The sequence below is a fragment of the Solea senegalensis genome, linkage group LG12, assembly GCF_019176455.1.
Source record: "Solea senegalensis isolate Sse05_10M linkage group LG12, IFAPA_SoseM_1, whole genome shotgun sequence".
Lineage (NCBI taxonomy): Eukaryota > Metazoa > Chordata > Actinopteri > Pleuronectiformes > Soleidae > Solea > Solea senegalensis.
Genome location: NC_058032.1, coordinates 37,330 through 51,757, shown reverse-complemented (window position 1 = coordinate 51,757; position 14,428 = coordinate 37,330). Strand labels below are relative to the sequence as shown.

General features: G+C 41.1%; 1 protein-coding gene across 1 annotated transcript; it reads left to right on the top strand.

The window, feature by feature from the left end:
* Positions 1 to 356: 356 nt before the first annotated feature.
* trappc11 (trafficking protein particle complex subunit 11) lies at positions 357 to 14,244 on the top strand. Its single transcript, XM_044040518.1, has 30 exons — positions 357 to 698; positions 2,126 to 2,354; positions 2,567 to 2,736; positions 3,797 to 3,867; positions 4,125 to 4,239; positions 4,362 to 4,461; positions 4,566 to 4,639; positions 5,042 to 5,138; positions 5,610 to 5,743; positions 6,495 to 6,636; positions 6,946 to 7,039; positions 7,116 to 7,195; positions 7,440 to 7,518; positions 7,675 to 7,729; positions 8,634 to 8,779; positions 9,415 to 9,476; positions 9,580 to 9,712; positions 9,851 to 9,981; positions 10,497 to 10,622; positions 10,695 to 10,888; positions 10,973 to 11,121; positions 11,512 to 11,633; positions 11,709 to 11,828; positions 11,902 to 11,967; positions 12,208 to 12,364; positions 12,473 to 12,590; positions 12,667 to 12,758; positions 13,193 to 13,326; positions 13,664 to 13,831; positions 13,922 to 14,244. The coding sequence occupies exons 2-30, from the start codon at positions 2,148 to 2,150 to the stop codon at positions 13,964 to 13,966; spliced, it is 3,381 nt and encodes a 1,126-aa protein (XP_043896453.1). The 5' UTR covers positions 357 to 698; positions 2,126 to 2,147; the 3' UTR covers positions 13,967 to 14,244.
* Positions 14,245 to 14,428: the final 184 nt, after the last annotated feature.

Here is a 14,428-nt window from a genome sequence, read left to right as displayed (position 1 = left end):
TACCCTACAGTCTTGTAGGGTACATATATCGATGTCCTTGCAGCACAAGAATTATGTTTATTTTACATTTATGGTATCAGCTTCAAAAACATTGTATTTGTAGTTTGTATAATGTCTTTGTGTTATATTATTTTAATTATTATTATAATATATAATTGACTATATATAAACTATAACTGTATTTATACTGCTGCTGTCAGTGGTTTGTAACAAAGGCACTCGTTTGTATTTTTCCACTCTTATACTCTCATATATGCCTTCATTACTTAAAAATAATAATTAGGTTATAGTTTTATTGTGATCGTTGAAGTGATAATGATTTAGTTGATGCACAGTGGTTTTATTCTGAAAGGTCGAGCCGGAAGTGCTGATGACACTCTGCCACAGGCAGCTAACTAGCTGGCTAGTGTATTGATGCTTCAAAAACAGCTGTTGAATTATCTCATGTTTTCCGGCTGAGATGTTGACACATTCGTGACAAGCTGTCACATGGCGACCAGAGTTTGGGATTGGCCCAAACGAAGTCAGACAGCGCTAAACTAAAACGACACTGGCGTTTATATAGTTGTGAAATCTCTAACCTCGCCCTCTAAGCTAACGCTAACTGATAGCCGCAAGAGTGAAGTGCAGCTTGCTAGCTCCTACAGGCTAGCTGGAGCTAGCACCGTTACTAGTTCATTCAAAGTAATGCAGCTGAGGTAAGTAACTATCTAATTCATCAACGACTTCACATTCAACTGAATTTTTCTACAGTTTAATTGAGGATAAACATTAGGCTAACATGACAACAGGAGTCCTGAGTAGCAGCGTTAGCCAAGTGAGGATATATCACTTCCGCTTTCGTTTCAACAGTTAGTCCATTAATGTCATATGAACATTACCAGTGCAATTATAATATGTCATCCGCTGTTTAAATGTACAGCACATAGTTATATGCAGCTGGAGAAAAGTCACTTGTAAACTGAGGAGAAAGAGTCGCCGAGCTTCAGTCTGCACCGAGTAAATAAGAGAAGTGTCAGCTAGTGATTTGCTAACCCTAAGTCTTGTGACCTCGTAAGTTCTCCTTAAATCCTGTGGGTTCATGTCGGCGTTTGGTGGTTTGAATTGTTTAAAAAAATACCCTTTGGTGTAAATTAATACTTATTTATGAGATCCTGCAATAAATTGACATGGAAAAATAAACCAGCAGCAGAAAAAACAATGAGGTAATTATAATAATCAAATTGATATAAATATTAACACAAAATGTGGAGCAAATACACAACGTTTTATAGCTTTTATGTTAACATCACCATCAACAACAAAAATAATAATATTTGTAATAAACAATAATAATAATAATCATCTATAAAGATCTCTGCCTGCTAATTGATCGCTCAAATGAGGGTCTGTCTTTGAACACTCAACATTATTCCCTTTTCATTTATTTGTGAAGCAATAAAGAAAGTCCACAAAGCACATCGTGATTTAAATAGTTTTACTTGAAATGTCCATTGATGTTGCAGTGACATTTCCCTCTGTAATGAAATCGCATTCACTCATTTTCAGACAATAACTGATAAACTGTTTAAGAAATATGTGTAACAAGAACGAATACTCCCAAAGGTACCGTTAATTCCTTACTTATTACCTTCTTTAATGAAATATTTAAAAATATTTTTAAAATGAATTTAAGACCATACTAAACCTTCTGCTTTTGCTTCGTCACTATTGCCTCTCTTTTTATTATGTTTATTTAATTATTAACTGTGATGCGTGGACTTGTTATGTATTGATTGTCACGTATACGGCACCATTGAGCCCAAAACAAATGCTCCCATGGGGACAATGAAGTTTACCGTATCATATTGTAATGGAGAAACTGCAGCCCAACACAAAATATATAAACTGAGTAAGAATTTCAGAATAAGATTCCTACTAATCCAAACTAACCTAGCTTTGTGTGGTTTAGGCTAACGTTTGAGCTCCTATATTGATACTGTCTGTCAGATGATATACAGAAAGGTTTGTATTGTATTTATTGTATTTTCTGTTGCATGTGTTTCCACTTCCTAATCATTCTTGACAAGCACTTAAACAAGCAGTTCTCTGTGCTAACTCCAGAATGTTGCTCTGTCATGTGCAGGAGTATCCATAGTTAAACCTTCATGATGGCTGGTTCCCAGTGGGAGCTTCCTCCAGAGCTATGCTGTAGGCCCATGGCCTTTGTAGCTCTGACCGGTCTGGATGTGGTGTTCAATGCAGTGCACCGAGCCATCTGGGATGCCTTCTGTGCCAACCGACGAGCAGACAGAGTCCCAATCTCTTTCAAAGTGCTCCCAGGTGACCACGAGTACCCGAAATGTCGCACTAAGGTGAGTGATGGATAGAGAAACCAAAAAGTGTAATATGATATCCCAGCAAACACAAATATTACATAATTGGAAGTTTATTACAGTTTATTTGCATGAACAAAAAGTAATTGTGAATGTTGATATTATGTGAGAACAATGTTTTAGTTTATTTAGGTGTATGAACTCTATAACCTTTGTGTTTGTAAATAGACATGTGTTTTCTGTCTGTGTAGCGAACTTCCTACGAGTGGTACATCCCTAAAGGCATCCTGAAGACGGGCTGGATGAATAAGCATCTGAACCTAGTACCTGCTCTGGTCGTTCTCTTCTATGAACTGGACTGGGATGACCCACAGTGGAAAGAAAAACAGTCTGAATGTGCCACAAAAGTGGAGATTGTCAGGTTGGTTTAACTCTTGTTCTTATGTTCTTCTATTAAAAAGCTGATTGACATCTGAGAGTGGTGTCATATTATATTATATTGTATTATATTTTTTACATCTATAGATCTTATTTGTCTTTCTCTAGATGATTATCTCAAATAGTGACAGTGTTCAGAGCAGTTGTGTAAAGTCAATGTCTTTGGTAAAAATTTCCCGATTAATGCATTAAATTATTACGATAATATGATAATTAGTAATACAGAGCTTATACTGAATGTTCTATGTTACTGCTGATAGCTAGCAAGAAATAGATAGATTGATAAATGGAGAGATAGAGAACTTGATTCTCTCTCCATAGATGGATAGGGTTATTATGTTCACAATATTGCACTTTATTCTTGGTGTGAAAGTGTGTGTATTGCCTGGAGCTAAGAGGCCACTTTCAAATGGAGAAATGTTCTCCTTGTATCTCTATGAATCCATTTAGCAACAGTCTGTTTAAAGTAGCTGAATCTAATTAAATCAAAATTAAATTAGATTCAGAATTAAAAATCACTTGAAGTTAAGTATTATTATTCATGCATTACCATCTCGATGTTTCTGTTCATTGTGTGAATATTCCGGACTCGGTTCATGTCGTCCAGTATTTTATACAGTGTTTATATACAGATAGAAGACTTTGCTGTTGCGTCACAGTGGGTGAACTTGTAATGACTGATAAACAGTACAATGCTGGACACTGTGTGAACATGCAGTGGTTATACAATGTGTCGTTTCTATGTAAGCTAACTGGGATGTGTCCTGGTATAGATAAATATTTATTTATCTATTCTACTCAACACTGACATGTGATGTGTGATGTCTGACTCATTGTGTGTGTGTGTAGTTGCCTCATTGATAATAGTGAAGTGCAGCAGGGTGACACTAGTTCTGTTTAGAAGCAAAACTTTTGACCCCAATTTAATTTTAGCCCAGTAGTGTAGGCTGGGAAGTGAAGGGAGAGTCAATGAGACTTTGCTGCACATCCCTCACAGAAACAAAGCCAAAGTAAAATTCATGTGCATGTCTGTTTGTCTGCAGGACCAGTCTTCAGGGCAGGAACACCAAGGTGGCTGTGGTTTTAATTCAGAAGAAAACTCCTTTACCTCCAGGTAAAGATTAATCCTGGCATTCCACACTTCTAAGCTTTATAATACATTTCTGAACACTGGGAAACTTGCATGTCGAGTCGAGTGGTTTGAGTAGTTTCTAAATACAAAAGCCAGTTTCATAACTGGAAAATTTAAAGAGCTTGATGAAATTTTAATGTTGATGCATCAACACAACTTGATGATAATGTGAGATGAAACCAAAAGCATTAGCCAGTCTTAGCCGTCCTTTGTCTGAATCATGTGTGTTGTGTGTACAGGAGAGGACCTGGTAGCATCAGAGAGAGCAGCTGCTCTTTGTAATGCTTGTGATCTGTCTGGCAAGAGTCTCTTTGTGCTGCCGCACACTGACCACTTGGTGGGCTACATTATAAGGTAATTAACAATTCACTAAATATTGCACGGACAGCAGTGGGAGCTGGAAAGTCAGGCTAGAAGCTTAAGTTGCAGGTGTGGCCTTCTACTGGTTCCATTAGATAATGAGTGTGATCTTGCAGGTTGGAGAACGCCTTCTATGAACATGCTCAGACATACTACTACACTGAGATTCGTCGTGTCAAATCACACAAGGAGTTTCTTAACAAAACCACACATCAGGTATTATCAGCCACCCTTCACCCTGAACCTCTGTGCAAACCACTGTACAAACTGTCCCAACATGAAGTCATGTGACAATGTTTCCATTTTAAATGTGTTTTCAGCTGCTGTTTGTCAGACACCAGTTTAAGATCGCTTTCTTCAGTGAGCTGAAACAGGACACACAGAACGCTCTCAAGTGAGTGCGACGACACACATTCACACTTTGATTCTACCGGCACGTTGTCATCAACTGTGAGGGCTAAAGAGTGCACCGCACACACTCAGGGTACATGTTATTCATTTCAAACAGCTCAACTGTGCATGTCAGTCACTGTCAGTCGTGATCTGATCACCAGGGAGAGATGAAGATAAAGCTTGGCTTCAACAGAGGAGATGAAGTCACTGAAAAATAGTTATTATACTATGTCAGCAATGGTTTGGTATATTAATGATCATCATGAAACTCATTATGATTTTCTTATTGCAAGAATGTGTGAAACAGACACAAACACCTGTAGAGCAGATGGCACACCTATGAAGCATCATAATCTGTACTGGCCTTTAAACCCAAGTGTAAGTGTGTGTGTGTTTTTTACAGGTATTACAGAACTGCATACAGTCTTGTCCATGAGCTCAGAGCCCATGAAACCAACATGTTGGAAATCAAAACTATGGCTGGATTCATCAACTACAAGGTGTGTTTCTCTGTTTGATCTGTTTTTATTAAAAGAGTTGTGTGGAGTGATGTGTGTAGTCACACTTCAGTGGCATCAAAGTCCACCAATGCACAGGGAGTTCAGTGTATGTTCACACTGAAGCATCTGTCAGTGAACTGTGCCCAGATGTTGTGAATGAAGAGTGGAATGAGGGCAGAGGAACAGGAGATGACGAGAGGAGGCGGGCTCTGACAATCAACAAAAAAAAACAACCTATAATATTGTGAAATGGTGAGGCTGGGTCGTTCAGTTGGGAGAGCACAGGGTCAATTGGACTGACCTGGGTTTGATTCCACCCATCACGTCTTACTGTATACTTCACTGTCTGATACAGATGCAGTCAAATGAATAATGGCTGTGCTGTATTTAGCAGCGCATACTGGCTCCCTGTCACATGGTTGCAATGATTACATGTTACCTGTCTCTCCTGTCTCTCCTGTCTCTCTGTAGATCTGTCGTCTGTGTTTCCAGCACAACACTCCTCTAGATGCTATAGCTCAGTTCAGGAAACACATTGACCTGTGTAAGAAGAAGATTGGCAGTGCTGAACTGGCCTTTGAACACACTGCATGGATGTCTAAACAGTAAGATGCACACACTGTTCATTAACACGTACAGTTCTGTCCATAATGGATTAATCATTATATTATTATTATTATTATTCTTGATGAATGTAGTAGATGTTTCTTCCTTAAAATGCAGTAAATGGTGTAAACATACTACTTTCACTCAAGATGATATTGACATTTTGGACATTGAAATCATAAAACATGTTATTCTAATAAATCCCACACTGGATGACAAATTGATTATCAAAATAGCAGGTGTTTAGTAATTGATTCATATTTGATGAATCATTGCAGTGCCACTGAGCACTTTATTAGGAATGCCTGCTTATTCACGATTATTCAATCAGCCATGACGACGGTGCATCAGAATGATGTAAACGTTTGATCTCAGGGACTTTGTGATGGCTGTTGTTGCATGGACAGTCTGAGTGTTTCTGAAACTGCTGACACACAACAGTCTGTCGAGGTTTTACTCTAAACACAACCCAAAATAAAACAAAACAGCAGTTCACTACTGATGAGAGAGATCAGAGGGAAATGTCAGACAGTTTGGAGTCATCAGAAGATCTGAGGGTGTTTAAGGAACACTCAGGTCAATGATCTCATTCAGTTGAACACTGATGTTACCTCTGTTTGTCACTGATGATATTCTCCAGTCACTTTCATTCTGCAGACACATACTGTGTCAGGATGTCATCTGTATTCCTGTTTGATGAGAACACATGCACGCCTCTCTTCCCGTGTGTTCCTGTGTGTTTCCTGTCAGGTTCCAGTCGTTTGGTGAACTCTTTGATGAAGCAATAAAACTGGGTCTGACAGCCATCCAGACCCAGAACCCTGGTTTCTACTACCAGCAGGCTGCCTGTTACAGCCAGGAGAGGAAGCAACTGGCACAGCAGCTGTGTCAGGTGATCACACTGATGTGCCCCACACACACACACACGCACACACACACTGAATTAATGGACCCTTTGCAGGAGCAGCCATGTTTTATCAGGACAAGCACAGGTGTGATCACAGTAGTAATGGCTCTGTTGTGTTCAGCATGCACACTCGGACCAGCTAAATGGAACACAGCCATTATTTACATTATGATTATTTACACCTGCTGTTTCCCGACTGTGACCTGTCAGTGACTGCTGTGCTCTGGTCCCATTCTGTGGAAAACACAGCTCATATCATCTGAATGAGAAGGTGCTCATGGTTTATGCTTCTAGGCTGGAGTGAGTTACCCTTCCCCGGATCCTCTGGACACTCAGAGTGGAGGACTGGACTTTTATGGACAGAGACCATGGAGACAAGGACACCAGAGTAGGCACAAGTCATCATCATCTATTATTGATGAAGCATCTCTGACCAGATGTTTACAAAGGTGTTTGTTTTTCAGGTATTGATCCTCCAGATGCAGAGAAGGAGAAGACAGGGATTCTGGCTCTGCAGATTAAAGAGAGCGATGTACCACATTCTGTAAGTGGAGGCGCACTTTACACATTAATGTGGTCAAAGTCCCAATTGTTTTTTTTTTGTCTTGAATAACCAATAAGTCCAGATTTCAGACTGATGGGATGTTGCTTTAGATGAAATCAGTGTTAAATATTTCACATTCTTCAGAACAATGACCTTCTGCTGTTTAAATATTGATGCTTATTCCATACAGATACTGCAAGCCTGGACTGTGGATTATAACATGCTTCTGTCTCTGTTGCCATAGGAGGTGATAATAGCGCTCCTCAGTAATGCTGTTGCCCAGTTTAAGAAGTACAAGTGCCCCAGAATGAAGAGTCACCTCAGTGAGTATCATTGTAATCAGAGCAGTGTCGATGCACAGCTGTAGGATCAGTGAGTTTGGAGTGTTTAGTCCATGTTTTCTATAACTGTATTAACAGTGTTAAAAGTTAAAATGACTGTGATCTTTGTTTAACACTCATGTCCTGTCTGTTTGTTAGTGGTGCTTATGGGAGAGGAATACTACCACGCTAAAGACTACACCAAAGCTCTAAAGTAAGGAAACAGCAGTTTTGTATGTAAATGACACATCTATCACATCTGTGATATTCATGTTTCGAGAAACACCCGGTTCATGCGAGGTTCAAACTGCAGACACACTCTGAAACTGTGTGAAAGGATCATATATCTGACAGTCTTTGATGAACTTGAAAAATGTTGTCACATTTATTATCACTCACCAAACGTATGTGTTACGTCAACATTAATCAAATACTGTGAAAGCATTTCCTCCTTTTAGAACATGTGTAGCTGATGATTACTGCAACTACTAAACATTGGTGTTACAGTGTGATATAAAACGGAACAACTAACCATTTTTAAATCTAAATCTAAATCACAAAGGCTGCAGTTAGGGTGTGTGTCACATGGTTCACCTGGCTTCCCTTGCCTTTTCTTCAAATACACACTGATGTCATGACATACAGACGTGTCCACTATCAGCATGTTGCTTGTGGCAGTGTGTGAGCGCGCTCGTGCACGTGAGTGTGCATGAGTGACAGAGAGAAGAAGACGATGGGAGCTTGAGTCAATCAGGCTTCTCCTCATGCTGAAATAAAGATTTAACCATTGTTAGTATTCCAGAGTTCCCACAGACAGATCCTTGAAATCCTTGAAAGTTTGTGAGTTTGGAAATCGTCCAGTCACTGTGCCAGAGGCAGCGTGTGCAGTGTGTGGACACCATGAGAGAAGCAGCTCTTGCAGGTTTCACACACATGTCCACCAAGATGAATGAGGTTAACAGTTAAAGTAGTATTGATGAGAAACTCCTCAACATTCACTGGGGCCATTCACAAGTGGCTGTGATCACATCATTGAGATCATTGAGATCATTGAGATCATTGTTCAGTTCTACTCCACAGATGATCTTAAAACGTGTGTCTGTCTGTTGTGTCGTCAGGCTGTTGGACTATGTGATGTGTGACTATCGTACAGAGCGTTGGTGGGGACTCCTGACTGCCATACTGACCACAGCTCTGCGCTGTGCTTATCTGATGGCCAGTGTCAAAGATTACATCATATACTGCATGGAGCTTCTGGGCAGAGGTAAGCTACTGAGAGCCGGTCCATCTATGCTGTCCATCGTACTAACACATAAAATTAGCTGCTTCTCACTCAGTCAAGTCAAACATTTTCCTGAGGAGTGAATGGTCTCAACAGCTCTTCAATAGAACAACTTTGTAAATGATGTTCCCATTTACAGGAAAATAGATGTGATTGATGTGAATAGAAGTGTGATTGACAGCTGGTGTCATCTTCAGACACTGATTATAGTGCTGCTCAAATCTCAATCTCAAGGTTTCCGAACAAGAGTTTTTCAATTATTATGCAACTGGGAGACTACGTCCACTTTTTATCTACAGTCTAAAGTTAAAATCAGTATTTTTCCCTTTGATTTTCTTAGATTACACATTTTGAATTATATATTTTTGAGAGAATAATCTGTGGTGCGTGTAAAAGCAGGAATATTGTGTTATAACAACAAAATGGACAAGGCAATCATCACCCCACTCACCCAACAAGCCTCTGTCGGCCTCTGTTGGTCATATTGGCAAGTGTGGAAACACTTACTTCACTGATAGCAGCATCCATGTCAGCCTTCTCAATGAGTTACCAGTTGAACAGTTCTTGTATTAATGCTGTGGAAAAGCTCATTTTATATTTATACACTTGCTCACTAGCTTCAACCCTGAAGGAGCAGCAAAAGGAGAGGATTGAGAAAAATCTGCTCAAAGTCCTGAAGGTAAACTGACTCCATCACTTCATCACTCAATGAAAACACCTGATGCTCGGTGCAGATTGTTAATCTACATGTTTTTATTATTTTCTTTGTCCCTCTCCATCAGAACGAGGTTCCTGACTCGGAGCTGGACTGTGATCCGTCCTCCGTCAGTGCAGCCACGCTGCTGTGGAACGACCGCATGGCTTTATCTGGATCTAATGAGTTTAGTATAGAAGTGCAGGATTACATTCCATTCAGTAAGTCACATGTTTCAAACATGTTTCATTTCAGACAGTTAAAGAGTCTGAAAGAGTTTTCTTTAAAAGACAAAAGGTTTAAGAGAATTCAGCATAGGATAAATCAAAGTTTCTGACCTTTCTTTCTTCTGACTCCAGTTCAGTGTAAGGCCAAGTTCCACTCTCCCAGTTTTCACGTGGACCAGCCCATCCAGCTTCAGGTTTTCCTCCGAGCCGACTGTCCTCATCCTGTATCACTGAACAAGCTGGCTGTCAGCCTCAGTAACCAGGTACACTCAATAACTTTAACCAGTTAGTGCATTTTATATCTGAACTCTGACTTTTTCTACGCTTTAAACGCTTGTTAGGGCACAATTCAGTCAAAGAACAAAACGACGCCCAATGAAAGGCAGAATATTTCATCTTAGACACGTGTGTTTCTGTGTGTTCTGCAGGAACGTTATCCTTCAGAACATGACACGCTGTGTTGTCTGTTTATTTCTGTGAGCTCCTGGGTGCTAGGATTCCCTAAGATGAATAAATCTGTCTCTCTCTTCTCTGTGTTTTGCTTTTAACTGGTAAACCAGTTAGTTTACCAGGTTATACTGTCCCACACTGTTTAAATCTCAGATATAGATGTTTCTCCAGGATGCTTGTTGTGTAAAGTCTTGTATTTCTGTTACAGGTTATACTTTAAAATGTAAAAATCTAAATATCACACATGCTACATATTAGGAAGCATTCATCACAAGACGACAGCCCACTGTTGTTTTCCCATAAATGCTAAACCACTGTGTTTGTGTAGGAGTATAACCCATGGTGTGTGGTGGAGTCGTCAGCTCAGGACAGTATGAACTTATTACCTGGGAAAACCAAATGCTACAGCTTCAGCTTTGTGGCAAAGACTGAAGACGTTGGCAAGAAGATTGAGGTGAGTCAGAGAGAGAGAGTGATAGTTGTCACAACTCTGGAATTGAAGATTGATAATTCTGTGTTTTCCTAGATTACTGGAGTGGAGGTGATGCTGGGCAGCGACTCCGGCCGCTGTGTGTTTGTGAGCTGGCGAGGAGCAGGTGGAGATGCAGCCTCCTCACATGAAGCGCTGCAGGCCAGCCGGTCCTCGCGCCGCTGGGGGCGGAGCGCAGAGACGTGTCCAGAGCAGGACTGGAACAGTGTGATCATGCAGCACAGCACCATGTAGGGCTCAGACTGCTGAGTTATTACATCACCTGTTTCCATCAGTCACTGTGTGAACAGCTCTGTGTGTTTGTACGTGTTCAGGATCATCTCCAGAGTCCCAAAGATCTCGGTGAAGCTGAGCCACCAGCCTCCTGCTCTCAGCAATGAAATGTACTGCATCGGCCTCATTGTCCAATCACAGGAGGAGGGCGTGGCTAAGGATGTCAAACTTACAGCTGGCCTCAAACCAGGTACTCAGAAACAAAGAAATACTGAAACAAAACCAGAAACCTGCATCCTTCATCTGAAAACAGGCTCTGTCATGCAAGACTATCAGACCTGACTGAAGCAGCATTTGTGTGTATGCAGCAGCAGCATCACAGGGGTGGGCGGGGGCAAGAAAGGGGCATTTAGCTGAACCATCACTTCTGAAACCCGTGTTTTCAGTCGTCTTGCTTTAATAGCCCAGTGTGGCTGTTGCCTCTGTTTGTCTTAACATGGAATGACTCACTTCCTGTGGGCAGGGTGGGATCTAAACACTGCTGTACCGAGAACGATAGAAATAGAAAGAAACTATTAAACAATATTATATAAACATCATTATTGGACATTAGATCATTAGTATTTCTCGTTGTATCCAGGCCAGGATGCTAACCTCGGCCACACCACACACGTGACAGTGGATGGATCAAAGGTTTGTGATGATACTGCACCTGCTCTGCTCCCTGATGTTCCGCTGGGAGACCTGAAACCAGGACAACAGGTACCAACACATCGACAGTCAAATGTTTTCCATCCAGTTTCCACAGTATGACGAACCGCGTGTGTTTGTTCTCAGCTGGAGAGCTGTATACATGTGAGGTGTGTGTCGACTGGACCGCGTGTGTTCCTGTTCCACGTGGCCTACAGCATCGACACCACAGTGGAAGGAAAACACATCGTCTGCAAGTGTCACAAGGTAAACAAAGCAAAACACAGCAAACCCTTAAAACCTGTATGAAATATTCAGAGCTACTTTGTTTCTTTTGCAGGATGAAACCGTTACCATAGAGACTGTGGTCCCATTTGAAGTGTCTGCCAAGTTTGTGTCCACAAAGGTGTGTGGATTTATTAAGTTCTGTCCAAAGCAGGTGTTGTGATTAACCAAAGATTATCCTAAAATATGGATCTGGTGAATTCTAGTTTTTATTTTTCTGTTCTATTTGGAAATCTTTTAGCTTCGTAAAACAATGAGCAGAATAATGTGGACAGTGGTTCACAGTGAGTCAGTGCACTGTGGTTATGCTGCTGATGTGTAATAGAATTACTGTAATCCACTGTTGTCTGTGTGATTCCAGTTTGAGTCATTGGACCGTGTAGCCATGGACATTCCCTTCCTGTTGATGACAGACATCATCTCTTCATCTCCTTGGCCTCTGGAGATAGCCTCCTCCTCTCTGCAGCTCCTTCATGTGACCAGCAACACAGCACAGCTTCAGTCTCAGCTACAGGAAGGTACCGCCCTGCTTCACAGTGATAACCTGCCTCATAGTGTTAAACATGATGACGCTTCAGTGTTTGGTGTGTGTGTGTGTGTGTGTGTGTGTGCGTGCGTGCGTGCAGTGGTTCTGCAGACTGCTGAATCTGCCAGTGAGTGTTTCTGTCTCCGTTGTCCACCACCACCACTGACCAACAGCAACAACACAGTGGCTACAGGACAGTACTTGATATCATGGAGAAGGTATGGACTCTGTCTGTCTCTGTCTGTCTCTGTCTCTGCATGTATGTGGTGACTGTGGTTTGTCTCTGTTGGACAGGAAGCCGTCCAGTGCAGACAGTCCTCTCATCCAGACTACAGTCACACTACCTCATGTCATCCTGGAGTCTGTCCCGCTCTACATCCACGCTGGTCTGTATACTCCCACTTGAATGACTTACCTACTTCTTATGCACTTTATATGTTACGCACGTTTAGTTAAGGATATAATATGTAACATTTCTGCTTTCATATTCTAAACAAAGCAACAGTTTACCTACATTAGACAAAAATCCATATTTCTATTGAAGGTAAAAGACTGTTTCATTTGTCACAATCTGCTCGTCCTTCGAATATTTCACAATAAAAGCTTTGTTGAAAAAAAGAATAGAAATACACTGGAGTGCTTTTATTTTGAAACCAATACAGTATGTGCTGTGTTGTTACTTAACCAGGAAGTGAGTCAGAGCTCATGATCTCACACATACCGTGCATTTAATGTCTGAAATATGATAGTTGCACCTTTGCTATAGTTTTGTCTGTCGCTCGGTGATTTCTCCTCTGACAGCGACTTTTGTTTGATGCAGATTTACCATCGGTTGGCAGAGTCAGGGAGTCTCTTGCAGTGCGTTACCACATAGAGAACAGAACAGCTCAGGTGCAGGAGGTGGAGATGGCTGTTGAACCCTCTGATGCCTTCATGTTCTCTGGACTCAAGCAGGTACAGCTGAGCTCTCTGACTGTGTACTGTATACGTACAAAGACAAACATCCATACATTGTTGCTTTTAAGTTACTTTTTTGTGATCATGTAGTGATGCACATATATTGTAAGTTACCATGGTAACTAACGTGTGTGTGGAAGCAGAGCAATGGTCTGTTGTCTGATGTTAAAAGAAGTGGTTTGATTTTTGTTTGAAATGTAACTGCCAGAATATAGACTCAGTTTGTCTTAAACGTGTGACTATGATGTTAAAACTGACTGTAAAGTTAAAGGATTATATGGAAAAAACCATGGAGAGACAGAGAATGCTTGTGTGTGTGTGTGCGTGTGTGCAGGTGCGTCTCCGTATCCTCCCTGGCTCTGAGCAGCAGATGCTCTATAACTACTACCCTCTGATGGCTGGTTATCAAACACTGCCCCAGCTCAACATCAGCCTGCCCCGCTGCCCCACCACTAACACACACACTCTGAGAAGATTCCTGCCTCAACGCATCTTTGTCAAGGTAACGCGCACACACACACACACACACACACACACACACACCATCACACCTCACTAAAGTCAATAACTTTTCTCGTTTCTTTGTCCTCAGCCTCAGGGTCGACAGCCTGACGATGCGTCCATCGCTGCAGCTTGAGGAGAACACGACCTGTGGACTGTACATATGCTCGTTCTACACGTATGATTCCTCTGAGATGATGAAATATTAACACTATTTGTTTTACAACGTTCTGTACAAACACATGCAGTGTTTCCACCGTGAGTGTGAAGAACGTCGTCATGAATGCACCGATGTTCATGTAACGGTAACAATCTTGTGTGAATCCTGTGTGAACTATAATGGACACGAGTGTAATACAAACTGGAAACTGAGTGTGATGAAGATTTAATTAAATTAAAGAGAAGTTAACTATGTGTGCGTCTGTGCGTTTGTTTTACACACACACACACAGTGAACATGTTGGCATTTATATTCACATTACACTGCAACATTATGTGATAATTGTGAATCTAAAATGACAACATGAATATCAAAGGAGGTCAGTGTGTGTGTGTGTGTGTGTGTGTGTGTGATATATGTAAAATACATTTACATAAT

Coding starts and splice junctions, on each gene's coding strand:
- trappc11 (XM_044040518.1), top strand. CDS start 2,148: ATGATGGCTGGTTCCCAGTGGGAGCTTCCTCCAGAGCTATGCTGTAGG. Junction 4,240..4,361: donor TTGGTGGGCTACATTATAAG/GTAATTAACAAT, acceptor GTGATCTTGCAG/GTTGGAGAACGCCTTCTATG. Junction 8,780..9,414: donor CATGGAGCTTCTGGGCAGAG/GTAAGCTACTGA, acceptor CTTGCTCACTAG/CTTCAACCCTGAAGGAGCAG.